General features: G+C 59.2%; 1 protein-coding gene across 5 annotated transcripts; it reads left to right on the top strand.

The window, feature by feature from the left end:
• Positions 1 to 9: 9 nt before the first annotated feature.
• Positions 10 to 25,241, top strand: LARGE2 (LARGE xylosyl- and glucuronyltransferase 2). 5 transcript variants are annotated; one of them, XM_074867766.1, is made up of 16 exons: positions 10 to 144; positions 5,991 to 6,126; positions 18,208 to 18,381; positions 18,680 to 18,936; positions 19,316 to 19,398; positions 19,685 to 19,808; positions 20,312 to 20,483; positions 20,605 to 20,709; positions 20,976 to 21,088; positions 21,213 to 21,338; positions 22,090 to 22,245; positions 22,364 to 22,527; positions 22,791 to 23,069; positions 23,403 to 23,549; positions 23,727 to 23,922; positions 24,003 to 25,241. In XM_074867766.1, exons 3-16 carry the CDS (start codon positions 18,282 to 18,284, stop codon positions 24,198 to 24,200), a joined length of 2,220 nt encoding a protein of 739 aa, XP_074723867.1. In that variant the 5' UTR covers positions 10 to 144; positions 5,991 to 6,126; positions 18,208 to 18,281; the 3' UTR covers positions 24,201 to 25,241. The 5 variants fall into 5 exon arrangements, with proteins under 5 accessions (XP_074723867.1, XP_074723869.1, XP_074723868.1 ...); XM_074867768.1 differs by lacking the exon at positions 10 to 144 and adding an exon at positions 1,403 to 1,424; XM_074867767.1 differs by lacking the exon at positions 10 to 144 and adding an exon at positions 4,037 to 4,159.
• Positions 25,242 to 25,496: the final 255 nt, after the last annotated feature.

Genomic DNA, 25,496 nt, shown 5'->3' with positions numbered 1-25,496 from the left:
TGCGCCCCCCGCCCAGCCCAGACTAGCCGAGCGGAGAGGAGCGGAGCGCAGCGAAGCCGGGCCAGGCGCGGCGGCCGAGCACCGAACGGCCGATGGGCGGCGGGGCGGGGGTTTAAAGGAGCGGGAGCGGCGGCGGCCGAGCAGGTACGGTGTGTGCTGGGGGGGGGGGGGGGCGGGGGCTGCGGGTTGCCGGCTCCCGGCTCCTGGCTCCTGTAAGGGCTGAGGGGGACCTGCGTGGGGACCTGCGTGGGGCCGGGGTCTCGGCCTGTGAGGGGCTGGGATGTTCCGAGCGGGGGACGTGGCTGCCGCAGGGTGGGGAGCCGGGGTACGGGTTAATCTGGGGGGGCTCTGGGGGCCAGACGTTCCTCAGGCGCTGCAGCGGGGCGGGCGTCGGCCCACGCGTGGATCTGGCGCCCCGTGGGCCTAGGAGGCGGGCAGCGCCATTCCGGGAGTGGGGGGCTGCCGCTGGCGGCGGTGTGGTGAGAGCTGGCCGCCCCCCCGGGGAGCTGGCGGCGGGGTTGCTCGGGGGAGCTACCGGGGCTGGTGGTGACACCGGTAAAAAGTTCCCGGTGGCGTTGGGGAGCGGCGTCTGGCACATCGTCACCCGGCGGAGACCGACGTGCGGGGGCTCCGGTGCCCCCGGGGGGGTGGGGGTGGGGGGTTGCTCTGCTGGGCACCCAGGGCCCGTGTTTGGATCTGTCCTTGGCACCCGACGAGGGCTTTATTTCGGGAAGGGTAAGGTGGGACCGGGGGGGCAGGGGCAGCCCCCCTTCTTTTCGAAGGCTGAAGGATCCGTGCCCGCTCGCTGGGTGTGCGGCAGGAGGGGATGCTGCCCCAAGGGGCTGCACACTGCAGGCAGGGGCTGGAAAAGTTGGGGGGGCCTTGGGGACCTGCCAACCTCATGTTCATCTTCTATGGTGCGTGTCAGCATCTCTCCCTGCCTGGGACTGGGGGGGCTGGAGGAGGCTTTGGAGGGGAGCCGAGGTGTAGCAGGGAGGTGGTCAGAGGCCCTGCTGTCAGTGCTTCCCAGCTTGTAACCGGAGTCCACGCAGGACTTGCACAGCCACAGTCACCCTCTAATCTTTACTGCACTTAAGCACTAACCCCCATTTTACAGGTGGGAGACGAAGGTGGGGGACCTGTTTGACTGCAGCCTGTTGCAGGAGAAGGCTCAAACCCGCAGACCCCTTCCTTCCTGCCACGCTGAGTGGTGCCGGGCTCCACGGACTGGGCTCCAGCTCTGCTTCCCGCTCAGTCGGGGAGCGATGCCCTGCGCTGAGGCCAGCACCACCCTGCCCAGTGTCCCCTCCCTGCCTCCCCGGAGCTGGGCCTGGCCCTCAGCACACCTTGCGGTACAAAGATCGGCAGCGGTGTGCGGGGATTCGGCAGCGCGGCTCCCTGCTGAACCTTTGAGGGTGCACAGGGTGGGTGAGGAAGGCGTTCCGTGGCCTCTCGCAGGTCTCCCGAGTGCAAACAGAGCTCTGCCAAGCTGCCCCTCCTTCCTCCTGTCCAGTTACCTCCACACAATGGACGCAGTGTGTGCCTGCAGCTTCCTCTGCAAGAATTACAGTTGCATGGGCAGGCACTTTATCCTTTCTGATCTCTCCTCTTCTCCCTGCTTCCCATGAGGGTTTGTTTTCCAGCAGGCTGAGTTCAAAAAGGGCACGAGATACCGCTGGCAAACAGTCTGGCGCTAAGCAAACGTTTTTAGTCAGAATCACATGGATTAGACCCAACTTTCCATTCACATGCAGTGCTACCTGTGAGCTCCTCTGAATTTCACGGTGGCTGAGCTACTAGTCTAAGTACCAAGGCAGGTGAGATAGCACGTGAAGCCCATGACAAGAAGTCTGGAGCACTGCTTGCTGGGGGTAGGTGTGTGCTGCTGGTGACTCTAGGGGCATATCCAGTGCAGACTGATGGAGCTGCACTCCTTCAAGGAGAAGCTCTGGCTCTGCCAGACAGCAATCTGAGAGCTGGCTGCCTAGGAGACTGCCAAAGACAGCTTGTCTTCAGCCAGAGGTGAAGCTTGATGCACAAAGTCCTTGGGCTACTCTGAACAGCGTAGCTAGATAGTGTGGCTCTGTCCCTGAGTGAGCAGCTTTTTGGCAGACGCTTCCTCTTCATCCGTTGCCCCCAGCCTCCCTCCCACCCGCTGTCTGTCCTGTCCCCCTTTCTGTTCATCTCCCTCCTGCAGTGAGTGAGTTTGGAGGACAGTTTGAGTAGCATCATGCTGCCTTTTTATGGTAAATATGCTGCAAGGGAGCGCTGTAGGAGGGGTGGCTTCTCAGAGCAGCAGCGAGCCCATGAGACTGGGCAAGATTAAATTGCCTTGGCTTATTGTGCCCACAGTGGGGGGGGGTGGGGTGGGGGCGGGTAGGAAGTGAAAGGCTGGGCTGAGACGCTAGTTTCTCTCTCGACCGTACCCAGAAAGATTTCTGAGCAGCTACTTTCTTAGCACTTACTGTCAATGTGGGTCCTGAGGGCTCGTGCTTACTGGAAATCCACTGGCTGTAACTGAGGCCAGATAGTTCCTATGCTCTGAAGATGAGGGGTGCAGGCTCAGCACTAATGGTAGGAAAAGAAGCAAACCAAAAAAAGCAAACTCTCTGCTAGTCCATCAGTGGGTACAGTGCTGAAGTCCAGCTTGCTTGGCTGCCAGCATCTCGCTCTGCTCAGATCCACGAGACCACACCATTTCTGAGGAGCCTGACCCTAGGCAGAGCACTGCTGTGGATCTGAGGCAGCTCATCCTAAGTAAGCCTTGCTCAAAACATACCTTGCAGGGTGCTGGGGTAGGTAAGGACATGTCCTTACAATGCATGCCCGCATTAGAGCTGGAGAGTGGGATCTGGGAGAACAGACTCAGTATATCAATGTTTGGCTGTGTCTTGGGAGGTTGGTAGTTGTGGGGGAAGTAGATATTCTCCCCAACCGTGTTTTCCTGCTGTCCTTCCACTGCTGGGAGGGAGGGAGCCTGGCAGCATGAGGTCAGGGATGTGGATCTTTTCGGCTGTGGTTGGAAGGGGGCAGTCTTGGTGTGGAATGAGGTGGCCTTTCTAGCCCTGTCTCCTTGGGGCATCCCCTCCTGCCCTGCTCAGCTCCTGCACTGTGGTGTGGCCGTCTATCTTCTTTGCTTCTGGATGAGCTCAGCCAGTACTTTGGGATAGCTAGGGATAAATTATGACTCGCTCCAAATAACCTGTGGACTGGCATGTCCAGGGAGTATTTTAGTCCCTGACACATGAGCCCTGCCTAGAATGGAAGACCTGATTCACTCACCGTATCTCACTGGAGGCCAGCACCTTTCAGGAGAGCTCCAAATCTCTGTCCAAATGAGGGGACAAGGGCAATGAGGCACATCAGGCCCTGAGCATGACATTGCTGGTGGTGGCAGCTTGCACCTCTGGTCTCTGACAGCCCTCCTGGGGCCTGGAAAGGCAGCAGCTGGCAGGGGATGTTGGTGGTGTAGTCCTTGAGTTCCTGAAGTATTGCTGACAGGTCTATTGCTTGAAGCAGCAGTCTGAGGGGAAGGGAAACCCAGGTCAAACAAGCTTAAGGGGCTTTTTAATGTGTGTTTTGACTTGGAGGCATTTTGTTGCTGTTCTCTGTTAGGGTGTCCTTGCCCTTTCCAGCTCAGCTGAGACTTGGCATCTCAGGAGAGAGACTCTTTTTGGCTTTCCAGGAGGAACAACGTGTCTGGCAATGTGTCCAGAGCCCTGCTGTGAGATAGTGACCACCTCCTGCCTCCAGATGCCTTTTCCAGAAAGCCATTTAGAGCCCCAGGCTGTTATTTGGATAACTCCCTTCCCTGATTCATTAGCAATGTGCAGTCTCCTGTAATATCCCAAATCTGCCTCTGCTAAAGGCTGAGCGGGAGAGGCTATATCTTTTAATAACCATGTGATGTAGTTGGAAAAAACTTCTGGACATGCAGTTCTCTGGTGGCCTGAGTTAATGGAAACGCTCCAAGGGAGAGCTGCAGCTGGGCCCTGAGGGAGAGGCTGCTGCAACTGCTTTTGGGTGAGGGGGGCAACTGCTTGTGGTTTGTGATCTGCCTTTGCCCCAGCCTCAGCCTAGCTCCCCTGGCCCCACCTGGAGAAGGCAGCAGACCTGGAGATCGTGCTGCAGGTCTTGCAGGTCCCGCGCACAGTGCTGTGTAAGTAACTGCTGGTGGCTGGGTTGCAGCCCTTGGACGTGGGCTCCACCCTGGAGATGAGGCTCTTGAAGTTTGCTTTCCCGGTGACGCTGGCGGCAGTGATGTGGCAGCACTGCTGTGCATGGCAGGCACGTGGCTGGCTCTCCCCACTCAGTATTAGCTCTGCTGAAGGTGGCTTGCTTTTCCAGCTCTTTGCTATTGAAACTACTCAGTCTTGTTGCCGGCAGCTTCTGCTTCCTATCCCGGGTGGGTGACAGGAGCTTGGTTCTTACCTGCTGAACTGCTCCCTGGAAATGCAGGGCTCTGGCAGCACCAGAGGGAGGGTTGTGACTGCAAAAGGGATGTGTGCCAGGTGGATCGGGCATCCTGGTTCGTATCCTGTTCCCCCTGCTCCAGAAGTATCTGAGGTTCCCCCCCTAGAGTCCTTCGGTCTGAGGTGGGAGCTGACAGATAGGACAGGCGGAGCGGGGATGATGGAGAGGATAGGTGTGTGTTTCCTGATGTGTGCTGTAGTGTCCATACGTGTCCTCTCTCACTGGCTGCCACGGTGTAGCCAGATACCGAGAGAGACTCGCAAAACAGAAGCAGTGTCAGGCTTTATTGCTGGAGGAGGGTTTTGCTGAGCAGTTTTGGTGCTGTACTACTTCACTGGAGTTGCTGGGTTTCACTGTTCAGGTAGCAGCTGTTGTGAATTATTTCTTGATTCCAGCCCTTGTTGGGATTGATGTTGCCTCCCTTGTTTTGTATTGTGCTGTGCCAGGCTGACCTGGCGTTTGCTGTGGCTAGAGGGGTGCGGTGGGGCTGGTGCCTAGCACACTGCACACTTACTTCTCTGTTTGGGGTTTTAAAACAGGTGGGACAGACCAGAAAGATGGTTTGGGTGGGTTTTGCCTGCTTTGAAGGTTCTGTTCCTCCTGCATGTTGGAGCAATGGTGTGTGGGTAGAGGGGCTTTGAATCAAAACTGCTGATTCCTCTCTGATTCCTTTGCCCCAATTTATTTGCGTGGCTCTGTGCTTCTGGTTTGGGCTTTCTCCTGATAAGGAGGAGATAATCCCTGTAGCCTCCTGGGAGAAGGGCTCATCCATTCCAGCCTGCACCTGTAGGGTGCGGGTGCCCAACTCCACAGGAGCTGGAGGAAAGGGGTGCGCTGGCAAGTTCCCAGCAGAGGAAGAGGATCTCCCCTTTCTCCCGGGAGGATTGATACATGCAGGCTGCTCTGCTCTCTGCAGTGCAAGTTGCATGGTGGTTTTTGCCTGCCTTCTCTCTCCTCTGCCTGCCTTCTCTCTCCCTGTTGTGCATCTATCTGGATAGACTCTCTGGACTCCCCTCTTGGGACTGCCCAGGGTATGTTGCAGGGGCTCAGGTTACTGGACAGGATAGTTAATCCCTTCATTGCCTCACAAGCTAAACACTGCTTCTGCTATCATGTTTGGGAGGGGGCCGGGGAACTTGCATCCATCTCCCAGCTCCTTGTCCTGCTGAAGAGTCGGTGTGAGGACTCATGTGTGTTGCGATGGAGCACGGTGGCTGTGGCTTGGCCAGCAGTTCTGGGGACACGTGTATAGTCCTCCTTGCATGGGTGGGGAACGTGCTACAGGACAGTGCAGTGATCTGGGACTAGGAACATGTAGCACGCAGGTGTTCTCCCATGGGCTCTCTGGGAAGCCTTGGGTGACACTGAGTTGTGCTTTGTAACAGGCTGGAGGAAAGGGACAGGACCAAGGTGTTGGGTGCTGCTGATCTATGACACTCTTGGCTCTGCAGGAGCCTGTCCCCAAAGCTCTCTTACGCAGTAGCACTTCATGTGACTGTTTGTCTTTTGGGTTTCAGGTGACGGCAAGCTCCAAAGAAGTGCAGCTGAGATGTTTTATTTGCCCTTCACATTGAGAATCCCTGGTTGAAGGGTGGTTCTCACAGCTTTTCCAGCTGTTCCCAGGTACCCCTGCAACATTGGCAGCCTCCAAAGGTTAGTTATCTTGCTTGTTAAGTAGACGGTTTACATGTGCTCGCTCCCTTCCTGTCTTAGTGGTTCTGTATCTTAATTGGTAAACTGGGGATAATTGCATGGCAGAAAGTCTTGGCTCTGTGGGTTTCCCCTCTGCTGGGCACATGGGTATTTGGGACCTGTGGGGAGGATCTGGAGACAACACTGGCACTTGTAAGCCCTCGTGGCCCAGTTCTCTGGAGGAAAAGACCACATTCCCTGCGTGAATTCTTGGAACAAAGTGTGGTCCCATCTCCATGGCTGTTTCAGCTGGACTTCCCTTGAACGTGCACGTCTGGATCCTTCTCCCCAGACACTACTATGGTCTATTGCTTGTTTCTAGTGTAGTGGGCAGTAGGTGACTGGGACCTGGGCTGAGGAGCTGGAACAAGCTCCCTGGACCAGGGGAGATGGGAAGACCCCCTTCTGAAGGCTGGGATCTTGTGCTGGCGTTGTTCTGCCCTAGCAGCTTCTTTTCCCTCTGTCCCTTACACCAAGTGTTTCTGTGGGGCCACTGTTCTCAGTGGCCACCTCTCTCTCCTCTACCCCTCATTAGTGCAGGGCTTGGCATGCCAGCAGGAGGGAGGCTCAGCGTGTCTGCGCCTTGATCGGATTTGTCAAGGCTCCTTCCCTTTTCTTCCTGTTCATTGAGGGCTGAAACAAAGCAAACAGAAGAGAGGAATTCCAAAGAATAGGAGCGAGGGAAGAGAGGGACGCTGGATTGACAGGCTGCCCCTGCACACACGCACCCCCCTCCCCGCCTCAGTCTGGTGGGGCAGAGCTGAAGGCAGAGCATTTCGGGAGGTGAGGCCCTTCCCCGGCACTCCTGTTCCCAGCTGTCTTGCTCCTGTGCTGTGGGGCCGTGGCGTGCTGCTGCCCAGAGAGCTCCCATCCCCACTGCTTAGGTAGTTTCCCTGGTGAGGCTGTCCCCACTTGTGCTGAAGTGCCAGCAGTGAGAAACAGAGGCTTGGGCTTGCTGCCTCCTCTCGGCACAGGCACGTGGGCCTGAACACAGCTTGAGGGAACTGGGCCATTATTTGAACTGCTTTTGCTTGTCGTGGGCTGTGGTAAAAGGTTTCCCTCTTTACCTGTGCCAGGAAAGCTTCCCCTGCCAGGCAGCCCCAAACAAGCCCGGCGCAGAGCTGAACGTCCTGCCTGGGTGCCAGGGCAGTGAGGCACTGGCCCCTCCCCAGCCTGGAGCCAGATAAGCGCTTGAACAAGGCCCTTCTGTGCAGACAGGTCTGTGGAGACAAACATGGTCTGGTGCTCAGATTGTTTCCCAGGAGGCAGGGGACTCGGGAGGGGAGTCATGGCCAGCCAGGCGAGGCTGCCGCAGGTACAGCTTCGTCTGGTCTGATGGAGCCCCTCGCTCCCTCCTCTGCCGTCCCCCGGCCATCGCACAGATTCCCCTTCGTCCTGCCCTCAGCCCTGCTATGGACTGGATTGGGGGGAGGCAACAGGATGCTCAGCAGCCCTGACATAAGCACTTGAGGTGAAATACATCCCTACCAGTGACCCCCCCCTTTGCATTTAAGCCACAAGAAACAGCCTTTAAGCCACAGCCTCTGTTTCCTTTCCTTCTTCCTCCTTGTTCTCTGCCTTCTGGCAATCTCTGCACTCTGTGGTTTAATTAGAGAGCAGAGTAAAGTGCTTAGACTCCAAAATGTGCAGATTAGGGGGTTACTAATCCTCTTCCTCAACGGGTGCTCACATCCTGCCCAGTCTGTTATCGAGCTTCTGTCCCCAGAGTGGAAACTCAGCCAAACTCGAGACCTCTACCTCTCCTCTTGCTTGCTGCGCAGAGGAGGAAGGGCAAGGGGTGACAGGAGAGCTGGGGGGCAGGGGAGGGAAGTGAGCTATGGGCTTCCGAAATTCTCAAGGTAGGTTTGTAGTCAGCACTGGCTGTCTTTGCTTCTTGTGCCCTGGCTGGTTTTAGTGCTCCAGGAGCAATAAAGGAAGGGTTTGGTGTCTTGGGGTTTTTTTGAGCTCTGTCTTCCTGTTCTGACAAAAAAAAAAACCACCTTTCTGTCAGAGGAAGCAACTGCTTCCCTGTATGTGTGTGTGCATGTGTGTTTATATGCTGGGTGATTCATTTCAGGTCTTGTGCCTTCCCTGGGTGCACACACCTCTCCCCACGTTCCCAACTGTCTCTCCTTCACTCTTATTCCCAGTGCATGCTCAAGTGAGCTGTGCTGCAGCGTTGCTGAAAGCGCAGGGCTCCCTGCTGAGAGCAGGAGGCTGGTGCCTGGCAGTGCTGCATGAGGCCGGTCCTACCCTCATCTGTGGAGGCTGAGATCCCTTTATAGGACATATGCTGTCAGTGTGAAGGGGAAGACAAAGTATTTGCTGTTCCAGATGGAGGCACCAACAGGGAAGATGGAGTAGGGAGGACGAGTGTGGCGGGAAGGATAAGCCTCTTCCTGGAGGTAGGAGGGAAACTTGACCCTGATGGTCACAGGATGGACTGAGCTCTTATGCCTCTGTCCCACTCCTGGTGCAGGCTGAGTGCTGCACAGAGGTTGCTGTGGACTGCAGAAGACACGAGTTTTTGTCCTGAGCCACTCATCTGCTGCTTGGTTGAGTTGAGGTATGCTGTTTCTTCCCTGCCTTTGTCCTTTGGTGTGCAGTTCAGGGCTTAGCTCAGCAGTGTGAGAAGCCCCAGGGATGGGAACACAAGGAGCAGGAGGAGGGGAGGAGTGCTGGGAATGATCTGTAAGGAGTTGGGGTGCTGGGAGCATTCTTCTTTCCACCGCCTGGCTTTGGGAACCGCCTCCCCTCCTGGATCCACTTCCCCTCCTTTTTTTTGCCCCCATCAGTCGCTACCTCATTTCCAGTGTGCAAAATGCCCTGTATGCTTTTTTGCAGATAAGTTTGCAGTCTCTTAGCCTAGCCAGCAGCTCTTCCTCCATAGTGTTGTCAGAGCCTATTTGCAATGCGTAAGCCTCTCTGCAGCTCAGGTATGGCTTCAAGTCTTACAAAACGCCCAGGGCACCGAGTGGACGCACTATTGCTGCTTGGGTTTTTTAGAGCTTGCCCTGAGCCATCCTAGTTTGCTATTTATAGTGCAGTTGTTCCATTCATCTGTGGACGAGCTCTGCTTTCAGCCTTGCTTGGGCACTGAGGGCACCGGTGCCAGGAATAGCTCTGGGCGAGGAAGACATGGGAGCGGCTGCTTGAGCACAGCTCCCAGTTTGGGCCAGTCCCTGGTGGAAGAGATACCAGGCTGCATCCGTGAGCTCTGGCTCCCGGTGAGCACCAGCCTCCTCTGCGGCACAGCTGCTTTTCATGCCTGGGAAGCGAAGGGATTGCCTTCCCTGGTCAGGTGCCCCGTGTGCGTGCCTGGCTCCCCCATGCTGCCGAGGCCGCCAGAGAAGAGTTTGGCACTGCGAGACACGGCGTCTGGAAGGGTTGCTCCAGTGCCAGGTACCAGTGGGACTAGTGAGGGACCTCGGTGTGATGTGCTTGCACAGTGGAGGGCAGTTTGCACGGGAAGCCCTACTCCTATGTCCTGGTTTTGGCTGCTCAGTTGCCCTCCGGGCTCAAACCACGACATGTCCTTCAAGCAGTGGCTGTGACCTCTTGGTGGTGTATCCCGAACTGCTGCCCACCGGGCCGGGTGGATGCCTTTTCAGCAGGGCATTTGCCATTCCTCGCACAGGGCCCTGCTCTCCTTCCCTTGCTGCTTGCTGGCCTCGAGGGAGCTCAAGCTGAGGTCTGAAAGGAGCCTGCAGCGCAGAAAACACCAACACCCTCTTCAGCACGGCTGCTTGGGCAGAGCTGCTCCGGCCCTTTGGCTCGTGATGCTCGCAGCTTGTCTGGAGAGCAGAGCTGAACAAATAATTAATTGCTTGATTTAGTGCCCAAAATGAAAAGCTGGAGGGGAAAAAAAAACCCCAAACACAGCCGAGTTTGAGAGACCCTTTATCTTTTCTTTTAAATGTAGTGCCGCTCAATTTCAAACAAAACAATGCAAACTGAGACTTTTTGCTTGGAAAACAAAGCATTTTGTTCTTGTCCAAAACTTGTCGTGAAGTAGCAAATAGCTCTGAGCTCTCTGGAAACTGCAGTTTTCAATCAATAACTATTCAGCCAAAAACACTTACCCAGCTCTGCCAGTGACAATGCAGGGCAGGCACCTGAGGGCCTGGCTCACGGCCATGCCCCTGGCACCTTCCCAGAGGTGGCGGGGAGGACGGTGTCGTGCCTCTTGTGGACTTTTCCAGGCAGAGTGCCGGTCTGGGGTTGTTAGAGTCCATTTGCCTCCTTTTTTGCTGTAATTAACCTAATTAATTTTGCATGAGGTGATGCAGACTCCACAAGCATGTGTAGGGGTTAGGTCTGGTCAGATGTGCTGGGATATGGTCTCCCCCATCCCATGGGGGAGCAGTTCCTGGTGTGGGTTGTTCAAGAGTGTTTCAAGGGAGCAGGGAGATTTGGAGGGGGGAATCTCCTGTCAGTCCCTACCTGTGGGCACTGCTAGCTGGAAACTTAAGACATCAGTAGTTGACAGGGTGAAATTCCTACCGGTTTGCTGTGCCCGCTGGGTGCTCCAGCTGCGCTGACGGCAGAGCTGGAGCTGGCAGAGGGCTTGGATAGAAGTTGGAGCTCCCAGCTGCTGCCCCTGCTCAGCTCTGACCCCAGGAACTGCCTCTGCTGCAAGCCCATGGCAGTGGAAGCGTTAGGAAGTGGCAGGAGTGAACAGGTATTGATGCCCGGAGCACATCCGGAGACCAGGACACAGTGAACCTAATGGATTTGGAGCTGGCCATTAGCTGCAGCTCAGACATCAGCAAAAAGGCAGATACTAAAAACCTAATCCCAGCAGAGGGAAGGGAGCTGGAGATCAGCCCAAATGCTGCTCCGCTTCTGTTTCAAGAGGGAGGCAGGGTACTGCTGCCCCTTGTAGTGCTCCTGCACAGTCCCTAGGCTTGGCCCCTCCTGTGCCTAGCTGTGCTGTCCAGGGGGGCATGGGGAAGAGATTTGATCCAGGACTCCGTAGCCTCTGTGTTAATGTCAGGGCAGCTGTCCTGAGTCTGGCTTGTGCTCCATCAGGCCCAGAAGAAGGCCAGTCAGTGTCAATATTTCAGCTGCTGAGTATCCTCCTGTCATCAAACAACTTGTAGTCCAGGGTGGTAAAGCTGGAAGCAGTGTCTTGAACAGGTATCTCCTCCGTGAACTTATTGGGGGTCTCAGCAGCACATTGGCAGAGTCTCACAGGGGGAGGAGGCACTGGGGTCACCTCCAGGTGCCAGGCTGGAGTGGGGCTCATGTACTCCACCAGGCTGTGCAGGAAATGGGCTCGGTGGGAAAACCAGGGTGCTCTCTCACCCTGAGCCTGGCACAGTGGGCAAAGGGCTGGCTGAATGCTGGGGGAAGGATGTCTGCTCCAGAGCCATGTTGGATGGTCAGACAGCCCTTGGGTGAGGGGCTTCCTGCTGGCAGGGGATGACTCAGTCCCTGAGAGGTGATTCTTACTTCTAGTGTGGGGTGAGACCCAGCCAGTGGTGTTGGGGTGTCTGGGTGGGTGTCCTGGGCAGCGTGTCTGGTGTGCTGCAGCTCTGCTCACACGCAAGCTTTCAGGGTCCAGCCTGTGGGTCCCCTGCTGCAGTGAGGGACAAATGCAGCACGTGCAGAGGAGTGCAAGCCAGCACCCTGCTTTCTGCAGCCCTGGTGTCCCCACAGACGTGTTGAAGGCTGTTGCTAGCTGGATCCTTCCAGCTGCTTCTTGGGCCTGACAGGAGTGAGAGCACTTAAGGCCGGTGTTGCTAGCTGGGTGGCCCCCTCTTGCCTTGCCTGAGAGCTGTGGCAAAATGCAGCTGCCCAAGTTGAAAGCGCTGCAGGATGTCTGGTGGACTTAAGCCTCCTACGGAACACTTGCACGCTCTGCTGTGGCACTGGGCTCCCCCTGTGTCCCCTGCACAGGCCTCTCCCCAGCCAGGGATCTGCTGGTCAGCTGAACCCAGTGCCCGGTTGCGGACAGGGAGACTGGCTGGACTGCTGCTCTGCAAAAGTGGACTGTGTCTAGCAGGGCCCCGTGATTGGAGTCCTTGCCAAGAGGAGTTGCTCCCTGGTGCATTCCTGGGGTTTCAGACATGGAGAGGTAAGCAGCGAGGCGTGTTCCTGTGTCAGACCCAGCCTGAACTTGCTTGTTTCCTCTGGAAACAAGGAAACAGTCTGGTGACGAAAGTCCCTGATCCAGCCAAGCTCAGAGCTTCAACTAACACCCTTCAGAGACTGTTGGCTCCTCTTCCCCAAGCACTGTGCTTCTGTCAGAGAAGAGAAAATGGCTTTTCAGTGTGACCTTTGCAGAATAAAAAACTGAACTCTCAGAGCAGCAGAATTGTGTGTGGTGATCCTAGAGGCCTGAGGAGAGCTTGATGCACGAGAATGAGCCATAACTAGAGGCACAGCTAGAGGCACAGCTGACTGCTGTCCCAGGAGGATCTTCATGTTTTGGGAATTTTCTGTGCAGCTTGGTGGTGTTGGGGGTAGTGGGGAGATGGGGACATTGGCTTCTTTCACAGTTTATGTGCTGGTATCCAACTCTGTGGCTGCTGCCTAATCCCATCTCTAGAATACAGGACTCTTTTGCCACAGGTTGCTTTTTCCAGGGAAGTACGAAGGTGAAATTCTCACTTAAATTTCACTTATCATAAGACTGGGGAGGGAGAGATGGCGTGGTAATCCGGAGCATGGGGTTTTAATCCTGCTCTCCTGGCCAAATTCCATTCCGCCTCTGTACATTCCTGCAGCTGCCCCGCTCTGTGCTGCCTGTGTGGTATCCGCCGGCTGGCACAGCCCCCCTCAAGTGTCAGCGTTTCAGCCATGGGGAGAGCGACAGGGAGGTGACCCCAAATCATAACGGACTTTGTCAGATGGATGCTGCAGTACGTGCTTTAAAGGTGACCTGCCGAACTAGAAACTGGCACCTCCGATCTCTTTGTAAAGGCAGAAGAAATCGTCCCCAGTTGCCTCTCTTCAAAGCGTGGTGCCTTTTCTCAGTTGCCAGTCTCGCTGCGCAGCTCTCACTGCGGCTGTCGGGCCCTTTCTCACCTCCTGTGAGCCTGGGAAGCTGCCGTGTTGTGCTCCTGCTGAGGAGTCTAAGCAGGTCAGCTAAACTGTTGCTGCTCTCCCAGCTCCAAAAATGAGACCTGAGAGATTTGCAGTTTCTGTTGCCTACAGCTAGGTAAGACAACAGTCAGCGCGGCTCCACGAAATCACTCCTCTCCCGGCTGCCCCGCAGCTCTTTAGTGGGAACAACCAGGCCACCTCTTCACTTGTAACGCCTGGGGGTACACAGGAGGGAGGCAGCAAGCCTGGGGCTCTCCCTGTGCCCTGCAGGGCTGTTTTCCTGCGACCTGCAGACAGCCGTGCTTTGCCTCAGTGTGCCCTCCGTGGGTGCACCTTAGCTCTAGGAGAGACAATGGGCTAATACACCCACCCTGCCGTGGGCCTTGCTGCCGGCTGTGATGCTGCGGGAAAACGGGTGCTCCCCTCTTACTTGTGGGGCTGGGGGAAACATGCTGACGTGATAGGAAAGCTCCCACTGCCAGCTCTCCCTAAACATTAACTGCTCACCTGATAATCACCGAGCCAGGGAGAGCAAAGGTGATCTTGGAGGAGCGGGGTGCCAGCACACAGGCAGCTCGGGGGGGAGCGTGGGGCAAGCAAGGTGGGTGCACTGTCCTGGGAGCACAGAGGGGTGGCCGGCAGGCAGCCAGCCTTGGGCTCCTGCCCATGCCTTGGGGGTTGGTGTGAGCAAGCACCCGGTGTTTGCGCAGCTGCCCGGCTCTGCTGGCTTGACCCTCCCTATCCCCTGGCTGTCGCCCTGTCGTCGCTGGAGGCCGGGGTGTCCAGGCTTGAGGCGAGACCAGTGTCCTGCCTGCCCCTTCCCCGGTGTCTGCCATCAGCCTCTCCTAGAGAGGGGACCCGGGTGCCTCTTTCTGGCCTGTTTGCCATGTCCCCGATCCCTGCCAAAGCAGGAGCTGCCCAACTCCCAGGGAGAATGTGGGGGAGGGAGGATAACCTGCTGTGAACAGCACTTCTGCCCCGCACCCTCGCGCTGGGGTCGGAAACCGGCAGTATTGGGAAACCTCTCATCTTACTGCTGGCTGCGCTCGTCTGGCGCGAGCAAGGAGACTGAGGAGGGAGGGCAGAGAGGCCGAGCGCCATGGCTGCGGGGACGGGCAGAGCCATGGTGCCTGTGTGCCGCTACCCACTGTGCCCCCTTGCCTGGGAGCTGCTCCCAGCCTTGCCCTCCACTTGCTGTGCCTTTAACGTTTCACGGGGGAGGAGAGGCTGTGTAGCTGCCTTCCTGCTTGCCATCTCCTCCCCACCACCATAAACATCCTAAAACGCCTCCGCCTCGCCTGCGCTCCCCAGAAGCCTACCTGCTCCTGCCCCGGCTGGCCAGGGCCTGGCGCTGGGCCCTCGCGAGCAAGATAGGGAGGCCAGGAAAAGCGTGCGGAGAGGCGGCGGTGGTCAGCCGGAGCAGGAGAGGGTTTCCTCCCCCGGAGCAGTGCTGTTGGCAGGAGGCTGCCCGAGGTCTGGGCTTCTCCCAGGAGCGTGGGTAAGCCCTGCGCAGCTGCTGCCTCCGATGCCGCAGCTGGAGCACTTGTGGCATGATGGATACCCCGGGACAGGGACAGGACAGTCCTGGGGGCTGAGCTCCTTGTACCCCTGGGCCGGGCACAGGAGCAAAGTGAGGGGTTGTGCTCAGGGGAGCAGTGGGGCAGCTGGGGGGTTTCCTCTCCCTGCGGGGGCTGGCCTGGGCAGAAGGACACTGCTGGGGAGCGACCAGGGCTCTGCAAGGGCAAGCAAGAGCTGCCTGAGGGGGAGGTAAATGCGTCTCCCAGGGCAGTGACTGCAGTGCTGCCTGGGTGGGGATGCAGCCTGCCCCTGCCCTGGGGCCCGGGGGCTGCCTTTGCAGGCGCTGCTCTGCCTTTGCCAGGCAGGCTGGGGCTCGCTGCCGCAGCTCGCCCTCGGGTTATGGGGTGGGGGGCAATTTACGTTTCATCTAAATTGCTATGCAGGCAGTTTGCATCCTAATCCCTCAGCCCGCTGCCGGCGGAGGCCTCCTCCCACTACACCCTGCCTTCTCCAGGCATCTCCCAGCAGGTCCCGCCAAGGCCAAAGCAGGCAGGAGGGTTGGGGGCTCCTCCATCCACTCTGGCCCCAGGCAGTGGCCGGCCGCCTCTCCCCGGCCCTGGGGGAGCTGCAGATAGAGCCCGTCTCTGCATAGTTAGCATTCCCAGCCCCGGCCTCCCGCTCCTCCTGCTGCCATCCTGCTCGCTCCCCGTGAGCTGGGCAGGTCTCAGGGACGCTCTGCTCTCTGGGGAGCCCCGCACTCCTGGGCTGGTGGGGCTGAAGCAAGCCTGGGCGATCGGGGCAGCTCTTCTTTCCTTTTCAAACCTATGGTGGCATTTGTACCCTGTCCAGGTGAGGGGCTAGTGCTCAGATGGCAGCTGATATCTCTTCTCTCTGGGTAGCGAGGACTGCACCCCACCTTGCCATACGTGCACCCCAGGCTGGCCGTGCAGCCCCTTTCTGCCAGCCAAGGGGAGACAGCGTGGGCTCTGCTGCCTTCCAAAGTCCCCCGCGAGTATCTCTCCATGTGGACAAAGCCTCCGGCACCTGCCCCAGGAAAGGAGGAGGCAGGTGCTGGGTAGGGGATAAATAGTCCCGATGCTTCCCTTATCTCAGCACAGGAGGGATATCTGAGGCCTGGGAGTGGGAAGGGGGCTGGAGGGAGGGGGGAATCCTCCCGACTTACTTTGGGCAACTCCGTGCCCCCGGCGCTGGGGGCTCTTGAGTAGAAAGCGAATTTAATCTCTTGTTTTGTTCATTCTTTCTTCCTCCGAAAGGGGGGCCAGCGCAGGGCGTGCAGGGGGAGCTTGGGTTTGAGAGCGGGGAGGAGGGGGGGAAGTGTCAGATCTGAAAGGGAGGAGTAAAGGGAGGACAGGGAACGGCAGACCCGGGAGGGAGCAGCAGCACTGGGCTGCCAGCCGGCTGGGAAGGAGGAGAAGGAGAAAGGCAGGTAAGGAAATCGCCTCCTGGGGGGCAGGCGAGCGGCCAGGTGAGGAGGGGGAGAAGGGGTGGCGGGAGGGTTGGGGGTGCTACGGGGGGGGGGGATGGATGGAGTCTTTGGGTGTCTCCGGGAGGGTCTTGGGCAACTGGCCTGCTGCTGGTCCCATTCTGATCCCCAAAATTGTCATCCTGGTAGGGTGCTGGGGACAAAGTGCCGTTCCCTGCAGCAAGGCCCCACCCAGAGGGGCCACGGGGGCAAGTGGGAGCAGAAGGGGTGCTGCTGTGTGCCACCAACTTTTCTCTCCTTCATTTGTGCTAAAGTCCCTTTCCTGTCCCTCGGCTTCCCAGACTGCTCGGTGCCAGGTGACCTCCCTCATCTTGCCTCGCTGCCCCCACCGTGAGCTCAACACAAAGTTTGGGGGATGCCCAGGTCAGGCAGGAGAGGTGGAGATCGGCTTGTGGGATGGGAGACAGGCTGGCAGCAGCATGCAGAGACCTCATCAGGTCCAGCAAAGCTCACGGCCGTGGCAGGGAGAAGGGACGCCTGGGCCTGGTGTCCTCCATGGGTCAGGTCCCTCTTCCCCGCCATGCTGGTGCTTGACCTGCTCTGTAGAACAGAAAAGCAGGGCAGTGCCGGTCCTCGCTTGCAGGGGGCTGCGGTGCCGGGAAAAGGGGTGCAGCCCTCAGATGCTGTGCCTGCTGCCATGGGGGCTCGGCTGCATCCCCCAGTGGGTTAGGGTGGCTGTGCTCCCTCGGGCTGGCCTTGCCCCAGCCCTTGCAGCGCCTGAGCTTGTTGCTGCGTGTCCTGGTGATCTTGCCATCCACCCTCGGCAGGCAATTCCTGCAGCAGCAGGCAGGCGTTTGCACCCCAACCCCAGGGGCTGCTCAGAGGGGTGTCCTCCTCCAGGGCTGCCCATTTCAGCCCCCAAGCGCTGGCGGCCCCATGGGCATCTGCACATCAATGGGCTCCAGAGGGTTCGTGCAGGCGGGAGCAGACCCTAATCCGGCTCATTCATCCCTACCACGGCTTTTGTTGAGGCTCCAGATGTTGCACCGAGGGCAGGGGCTCAGTCTCGAGCTGCAGCAGGCAGGCAGGCAGGCAGGCAGGGGCACGGAGCGAGGCCAGCCTGCCCTGCTTGGTGGGGTTTTTGTCAACCCAGGGCACCCGGCTCTTTGGGATCTCGGGGCAGGGCTCTCTGGAGATGGACAGGCTTTCTGTCCCCATGCTGGGCCTGGGTGCAGGAGCAAGGTGGCGAGCATGGGGCTCTGCCTGGCAGGGTCAGGGGGGATCCCCCCACATGCCCCCTTGAGCCAGCAGTGCCGGGAAGTGAGTTCCACCGAAGCGTTTGGGATTTTCCCACCAAACTTCTTCGGGGCAGGTGGCTGCGAGCGGCGGGGGAGGCATGTGGCCCGCGGCAGGGCTGGCTACAGGAGCTGCCCCCACCCGAGCCCGCCGGTGGGAGGGCTGGGAAGGAGCTGGCGTGCTCAGCGGGACTCCGTGCCTGGCCACCCGTGGGCTGTGCTCCCACGTAGCCCGCCGCGTCCTTGAGGCCGCGTCTCAAGAGCAGTCTCGGTCCCTTCGGCCTGCGGAGGCCGTGGGGGAGGGCCCTGCGCTCCCTCTCAAGGGCAGGCGCCATTAACCACCCCGTGACCAGCCACCCAGCTCGGGGGGGGGCCTCTCCAGCACAGCCTCTCCTCCCCTGGGAGCGCTTCCTTCTCCCACCTTGGCCTGTGGGGTGACAAGGGTCAAGGACCAGAGCTGGAGTGAAATGGCTTGAAGGACACCTTCCCTCCTCCCGTGTTTGAGGGTCCCCACCCCAAAGGGCTGTTGCAGCCATGGCAGGGTGGCAGGGCAAGCCCCCGGGGTCCAGATACCCCAACATGGGGTGGGAGGGTGCCGGCCGGGAGAGGCTGTTGCTGGAGAGGTGAAGGGTGTCTGTCTCGCCCAGGCAGTATCCTGGAGGGAGCAGGGGACGGGGGATGTCCTGCAGGGGGATGTTGAGGTGACACCGCTCTCTGCTCCCCTGCCCCTTGCAGGCTCTAGGATGCGGGGACCAGCCGGGCTCGGGCTGCCCACCTGATCCTTGCCACCTGCGTCCCACTGACACACCATGTTGCGCTCCTGGCGCATGAAGCTGAAGCTGCTGCTCGCCACGGTGACCCTGGCCGTCCTCCTCTCCTGGCTCTACCTCTTTGTGGGCAGCCTCGAATGTGAGTGGGTCCTTCTCTTTGCATCAAGGGACAGTCCGCAACAGAGGGTGGGCAGGGGAGTCCGAGGCCTCGGGGTGCTTGCTCTGTGGCTGTGCAAATCGCTGCAGGTGTATCTGAGCTCTGCATTTCCGGGGGCATCCCTGGGGATCAAGGGAGCAGAGCTGTGACATTGGCTGGGCACATGTGGGGTGTGCCGGTACCTCTCAGTTGGGGCTCTGCCCCACCACCCACACCCGGTGCCTCCCAGCCGAGCTCTGCCTTGCCGTGCCCACCGCGTGTCCCCGTGTCTCCTCTGCAGACGGCCGCTTCCTCCTGCTGCCGGCCTGCCTGGGCGAGCAGCCGAGCCGGGACATGGAGCGGGAGGCGCTGGCCTCACGGGTGCGCAGGGTGGAGGAGGAGAACCAGCAGCTCCGCATGCAGCTTGGCCAGGCGCAGGCAGAGGGCAGCGACGGCAGCCTGCAGTGGGGGACCTCCGCTGAGGATGGGGACCCCCCCGGGCGCGAGAGGAGCAACCGCACCGCCTGCCCCAAGCAGCGGACGGTGCACAAGTGTGAGGTGGGCCATGGCACCGGCACCGCAGCGTGGTGGGTGGGGGGTGTGGGATGGGGGGCTGGGACCCTGGCTGGGCATGGATGTGTGTGCAGCCCGCCCAGCACTGCTGCCCCTGTGTTCTGGCCGTGCCGGGGCCTCATCCTGGCTCTCTGTGGTGCTCAGCAGGCCACGGTCAGTGGGTGAGGGTGTCTTGCTTCTCCAGAGAGGGAGGCCAGACCTCTGGTCCTGGCTTCTGAGCCTCCCACCTCTCTCTAGGGCTCCTTCCCCAGGGGAGGGGCTGGGTTATGGAGTCTCTCCCCATAGCATGGCCCCAGGGAAGAGCTGACAGACCCCTGTGGGGGGGGTGTCCAGTCTCAAAAAGGCCTCATTTGTCTCTGGGCAGCTCCTGCACGTTGCGATTGTGTGCGCCGGGCACAACGCGAGCCGGGATGTGGTCACCCTGGTGAAATCCATCCTCTTCCACAGGTAATGGGGAGGTGCTGTGCCAAGGCCCACTGGTTTGGGGTTCCCAGTTGAGCTGCTGCAGGCTGCAGGGGGGCCAGTGCTGCAGCAAAGGGGCTCTAGGGCCTCTCTCTACCCCCTGTGCCACATGTCTGAGTGTCAGAGGGGGATTTGTTTCCCCCAGATGGCTGATTTTTTGCCATCTGCCCCCTCAGTTGATGTCTGTCCCCTGGCAGGGGTGGGAGGGATGGGGACCATGTCCTCTTCCTCCCGCTGTGGCACTGAGTGCTGCTGCGCTTGCCCTTGGCAGGAAGAACCCCCTCCACTTTCACTTCATCACGGACTCGGTGGCCCACCAGATCCTCCAGACACTCTTCCAGTCCTGGATGGTGCCCTCCGTCCATGTCAGCTTCTACAACGCCGATGACTTGAAGGCAGGCACTTGCACCCGCTTTGCCCTGTCCCAGCCTGGTGCTCGGAGGGTTGAGGGGAGCAGCAGAGAGGGGGGAGCAAGCGGGAAGGGGTTTATTAACTTTTTCTGCTGGTCCCTCACTCACCTGCTCCCCTTTCTGGACTTGTTGCTGGCCCAACTGAGAAGAGGGGCACAGAGATGGTGCTGGAGCGGGGGGGAGGCCCCTTGGGGTAGCACTGCCTCTGTGGCAGAGCTGGGTCCCCCACTGAGCACTGAAACTGGGGTTCGGGAGGGGTTCTGGTGGCTGGGGGAAGAGCTGTACCAGGGTGAAAGCAAAAGAGGAGATGCAGCCAGCAAGTGCCTGAAGGGCCTGGGAAGAGAGGTGTGTGGCTGCCAGCGGTGCAGCTGGAGGAGATGCCCCAGGCTCTGTTGGCTCCATGCTTTGTTGTGCCTCTCTGCTGGGCTCCTGCCTGGGCAGGGGAAGGGCATGGCCGTGCCCAGCCCTGAGGCTGCGTCGCCTTGCAGCCGGAGGTGTCGTGGATCCCCAACAAGCACTACTCTGGCATCTATGGGCTGATGAAGCTGACGCTTACCAAGGCGCTGCCCTCCAACCTCTCCAAGGTCATCGTCTTGGACACTGACATCACCTTCGCCACCGACATCGCTGAGCTCTGGGCTGTCTTCGGGAAGTTTTCTGGTGAGGACAGGGTGCTCCTGGGGCCCTGGTAGGGCCCTGGGTGCTGGACTCAGGGTGGCAGTCTCAGGCCCGCTGAACCTACAGTGAGAGGGGCTGCATCCACGTCCCTCTGTTTCCTCAGACAAGCAGGTGATTGGGCTGGTGGAGAACCAGAGCGACTGGTATTTGGGCAACCTGTGGAAAAACCACAAACCGTGGCCGGCCCTGGGACGTGGCTTCAACACGGGTGAGCGTGGGCTGCCGGGGTGGGCCCTGCAGCTGATGGTGCATCCAGGAGAGGCGATACTTGGCATGGGGAGGCTGGGGAAGGCTGAGGTGAGGCAGGAGAGTCTGGTGGGCACAGGGGGGCTGCTACAGCGTCCCGGGGTCGTGTGGGTGGGCACAGAGAAGTGGCATGTCCCAGGGGCCGAAGGCTTGTGGGCTGCTGTGCTCCAGCTCTGTAACGGCTGGGTGCTCCCTCGGTGACCCAGCGCCCTCCTCCCTGGCACCCAGGGGTGATCCTGCTCCTGCTCGACCGCCTGCGTCGCCTGGGCTGGGAGCAGATGTGGCGGCTGACGGCAGAGCGGGAGCTCATGAGCATGCTCTCCACCTCGCTGGCTGATCAGGTAACGAACAGTCCCTCCTCCGGGGTGGTCGGCCCTGCTGCGTTCCCGTAGCGCTGCTGGCATGGCGGCGGGGGGACATGCTGTCTTCCTCATCCGCCCGTGCGCTCGCCTTTCTCTCTCCTAGGACATCTTTAACGCGGTGATCAAGCAGGACCCGGCCCTGGTGTACCGGCTCCCCTGCTTCTGGAACGTGCAGCTCTCTGATCACACCCGCTCAGAGCAGTGCTACACTGAGGTCTCCGATCTCAAGGTGGGTGGGTGTTGCGTCTTAGGCCCAGCTGGCAGCTCAGCGCCACGCAGCCGCTCGCTCACTCCTCCCTGATCCCAGTGAAATGGGGAGGAGAATCGGAAAAAAAAGTAAAATTCGTGGGTTGAGATGAGAACAGTTTAATGAATAAAATAAACCAATAGTAATAGAATAGTAAATAATAATAAAAGGGATACAACAAAAAGAGAGAGAAATAAAACTAAAGGAAAAATAAGCCAAACAAGTGATGCACAACAGAGTTGCTCACTACCCACTGACCGATGCCCAGCCAGTCCCTGAGCAGCAATCCACCTTCCTGGCCAATTTGCCTCCAGTTTATACACTGAGCATGATGCCCTATGGTATGGAATAGCCCTTTGGCTAGTTGGGGTTGGCTGTCCTGGCCGTGCTCGCTCCCAGCTTCTTGTGCACCTGCTCACTGGCAGAGCATAGGGAACTGAGAAATCTTTAACTTAGGATAAGCACTGCTCAGCAACAACTAAAACATCAGTGTGTTATCATCATTATTCCCACACTAAATCCAAAACACAGCACTGTACCGGCTACTAAAAGAAAATTAGCTCTATCCCAGCCGAAAACAGGACAGTGGGTTTGCTGCCTTTGAGGCAGGGGAGGGCCTAAGGACAGCGCTGGCCCTGGAGCTCTGGGGGAATCGGCGTTGGGGTCTGGGGGCTTGGGGAGCACTGGGTGCTGCTGGCTTCCCCTCCGTGGGGTGACACACCGCTGCCTTCAGGTGATCCACTGGAACTCACCCAAGAAGCTGCGGGTGAAGAACAAGCACGTGGAGTTCTTCCGCAACCTCTACCTGACCTTCCTGGAGTACGATGGGAACCTGCTGCGCAGGGAGCTCTTCGGCTGTGCCAGCCTCCCCAGCCCACCCAGCGACCAGGTGAGGGCGATGGCGGCTCTTCCCCCAGCCCTGGAGCGTAGGGTGGGCAGAGACCCCCACGCAGCTGCCCCAGCTCCCCGCAGGGCTCCTACTCTCCCTCACCTTCACGGCGTTGCAGCTGCAGCAGGCTCTGGAGGAGTTGGACGAGGACGATCCCTGCTACGATTTCCGCCGGCAGCACCTCACGCAGCACCGCGTCCACCTGTTCTTCCTGCAGTACGAGTTTCTGGCCCTTCCCAGCCCCACCGATGTCACCCTCGTGGCCCAGCTCTCCATGGACAGGTACTTGCTGGTGGGGCTGGTGGGTGGTCGGATCCTGCCTCCACTCCTCTGGGGTGGCTCCACAGCTTGGGAGCTACCAGGAATCCCAAAACACGGGTCCTCACACCAGCGCTTTGCAGTGAGGAGCAACACCCTGAGCTGGGAGCAGCCGTTCCTCCCGCTCCACCCTGAACTGGGCTCAGCTGGCACGCGGCTCGCTGGCAGGCGCCCAGTTCTGGGTTTGGGGCAGGTCTCCTGCTCACGCAGTGCCCTCTGCTTCACAGGTTGCAGATGTTGGAGGCCATCTGCAAACACTGGGCGGGCCCCATCAGCCTGGCGCTCTACATGTCGGATGCGGAGGCTCAGCAGTTCCTGCGCTACGCCCAGGCCTCGGAGGTGCTGAGCGCCCGCCGCAACGTCGCCTACCACATCGTCTACAAGGAAGGGCAGTTCTACCCCATCAACCTCCTGCGCAATGTGGCCTTGGCCAACACGCAGACGCCGTACGTCTTTCTGACGGATATTGACTTCCTGCCTATGTATGGCCTCTACGATTACCTCAGGTAAGGCTTTCTCCAGCCAGCTCTTGCTCAGCCTGCCAGGCTCCCCAAGCAGTGGGGTTTGCAGGAAACGCCCTGGGCAGCAGCTCTCAACATGCAGAAACTGTTGCCTTTGTGCTCAACCTCGGGGTCCTGCCCTTGCTTTTGTCAGATGCCAGCGGATGAGGCAGCAGCCATGGCTGTGAGGGCTGCCCCGTTCCTCCTGCCCCTGCGTGGCACCACTGCAAAGTGTCCAAACTCATTACTGCCCTTCTGGGCAGGCTGGAGGAGCTGAGGAAGGAGGCTGTGGCCATGGCTGACAGCCAGGGAGACCTCATACCCTTTCTACCGCCCTAGGAACTCCATCCAGCAGCTGGAGCTGCCCCGGAGGAAGGCAGCTCTCATCGTGCCGGCGTTCGAGACCCTGCACTACCGCTTGACCTTCCCCAAATCCAAAGCAGAACTGCTCTCCATGCTGGACATGGGCTCCCTTTACACCTTCAGGTAGGGTCTGGAGCTGCCCTGCCATCCAGCGGGGCCACCACACCCAGCAGAAGCCAGTTTTGCACCCTTGTGCCTTGAGGCTGTGGGGCAGCCGGCTCAGAGGATCCCTTGCATCCTCTGTCTGTCTCGGGGAGCTGCCGGCTTTCCCCACTCTCTCACTTCCATCTCTCACTGTAGGTACCATGTGTGGCCCAAAGGCCATGCCCCAACCGACTACGCCAAGTGGCGGACAGCCACTGTGCCGTACCGCGTGGCGTGGCAGCCAGACTTCGAGCCTTACGTTGTAGTGAGGCGAGACTGCCCCAAGTACGACCAGAGGTTCGTGGGCTTCGGCTGGAACAAGGTGTCCCACATCATGGAGCTGGATGCGCAGGTGGGTGAGGGGCTGCTGAGGGGCAGTGGCCCGTTGGTACCACCAAGCCGATGCTGACAGGGCTGCTGCTCTTCCTCCAGGAGTACGAGCTGCTGGTCCTGCCCAACGCCTTCATGATCCACATGCCCCATGCCCCCAGCTTTGACATCTCCAAGTTTCGCCTGAGCGCAGGGTACCGGGGCTGCCTCCAGACACTGCGGGAGGAGTTCCACCAGGACCTGTCACGGCGGTATGGGGCTGCCGCGCTCAAATACCTCACCGCCGAGAGGAGCCTGTGACACCTGGGGACAGTGGGTGTGGGGTGCTAGCAGCACGCTGGAGAAGGGAGGGCGCAGGGCCTCCCTCCTGCCCCGGCCCACCGCCGCAGCCTGGCCCGGGGGAACCGAGCCGGCAGCGCAGCCTCTCCAGCCCAGCAAAGGGATGCCCGGAGATGAGATGGAAGATGGCAGCTGCGAGAACATGCATTGCCTGCGGGTCAAGCTGCTGCGGCGTGGCTGAGGGTTTTCCGGAGCAGCAGCCTTCCTGCGTTACAGGGGAACTTCCCCATGCCAGGGGCCAGGGATATTGTTAGTCCCCATCCGTATGGATGCAATGTCTCCAGTGGGGTTGGCCCAGGAGCGGTGGTGTGGGAGTCACCCAGAGCAGGACGGGCTGTCCGCTGTCCCCAGCAGTGAGCTCCCAGAACGGCCCTGCGCCTCACGGCTGGGAGCAGCCGTGCCGCTGACAGGCCCCGTTCGCAGGGCTGCAAACCATCGCGACGGGCAAAACCACAGCCTCGTGGGCCAGCACGTGCTTGGAGAAATTCCTGGCAGGGCACCACCCAGCTGCTCCCCTGCTTTTGGCAGCGCAGACGTTGCCATCGACAATCAGGGATGTGGTTGACACTGGACAAGACCGTAGCTGAGCACTGTGGCGGGATCCCCGTGCCGGGAGCAGCTGGGCCGGGCACTGTTCCACCGCTATCACACACTGGAGCACAGAGGATGCATTGCTTTCCTCACGCTATTTAAATTATTTAATACTTTTCCCATAAGAGTTAAATGATTAGGGTGCCTGGGTTGTTTTTTTTTTATTCTTTCTTCCTCCTGGATGATTTTGCTGGTGGCCCTGGAGGCTCTCCAGGCCAGTTGCTGCTGCAGTCACTGCTGTTCTGTCCTTAGCGTTACTCTGGGCTGCAAGAGCCAGCTCTGTGCAGGTGTGAGGATTTCCGTCCATGAGGAGCCATACGAAGCGCGGGGTATGGAAAGGGCACAAGCGCCTCTTGCTTATTCTCTCTTTTTAATTTAATTTTTAAATTAAAGCTTTTTTATTCTTTTTCACATCGTTGTTAGAACTGCCTGGTTATTAATTTTTTCTGCCGTGAGCCTGCACATGTCCTCTGAAGGGAGAGCAATACAGGGGTAGCCTGAGCCTTGACTGGGGAAAAGCATTGCTGGCCTTGCTCTGCCCGGCGTGTTTGAAGCCTTTTCGCTTTTCTGGCTGGCGCAGCAGGAGGGCTGGGGAACAGGGAGCGACAGCAGGCAAAAGAAATGCCCGTGTCACCGAGTGGCAGGCACACCGGTGCCCTGCCAGCT

Source organism: Strix uralensis, chromosome 4, assembly GCF_047716275.1.
Source record: "Strix uralensis isolate ZFMK-TIS-50842 chromosome 4, bStrUra1, whole genome shotgun sequence".
Classification (NCBI taxonomy): Eukaryota; Metazoa; Chordata; class Aves; order Strigiformes; family Strigidae; genus Strix; species Strix uralensis.
Note: the sequence above shows the minus strand (reverse complement) of the source record. Positions and strands in the feature narration are given on the sequence as shown.

Excerpts from the sequence above, each read along its gene's own strand:
- LARGE2 (XM_074867766.1), top strand. The coding sequence starts at position 18,282 with ATGTTGCGCTCCTGGCGCATGAAGCTGAAGCTGCTGCTCGCCACGGTG. Across the intron at positions 19,399-19,684 it reads AAATCCATCCTCTTCCACAG|GAAGAACCCCCTCCACTTTC; the intron begins GTAATGGGGAGG and ends TGCCCTTGGCAG. Across the intron at positions 22,246-22,363 it reads CCAGCCCACCCAGCGACCAG|CTGCAGCAGGCTCTGGAGGA; the intron begins GTGAGGGCGATG and ends ACGGCGTTGCAG.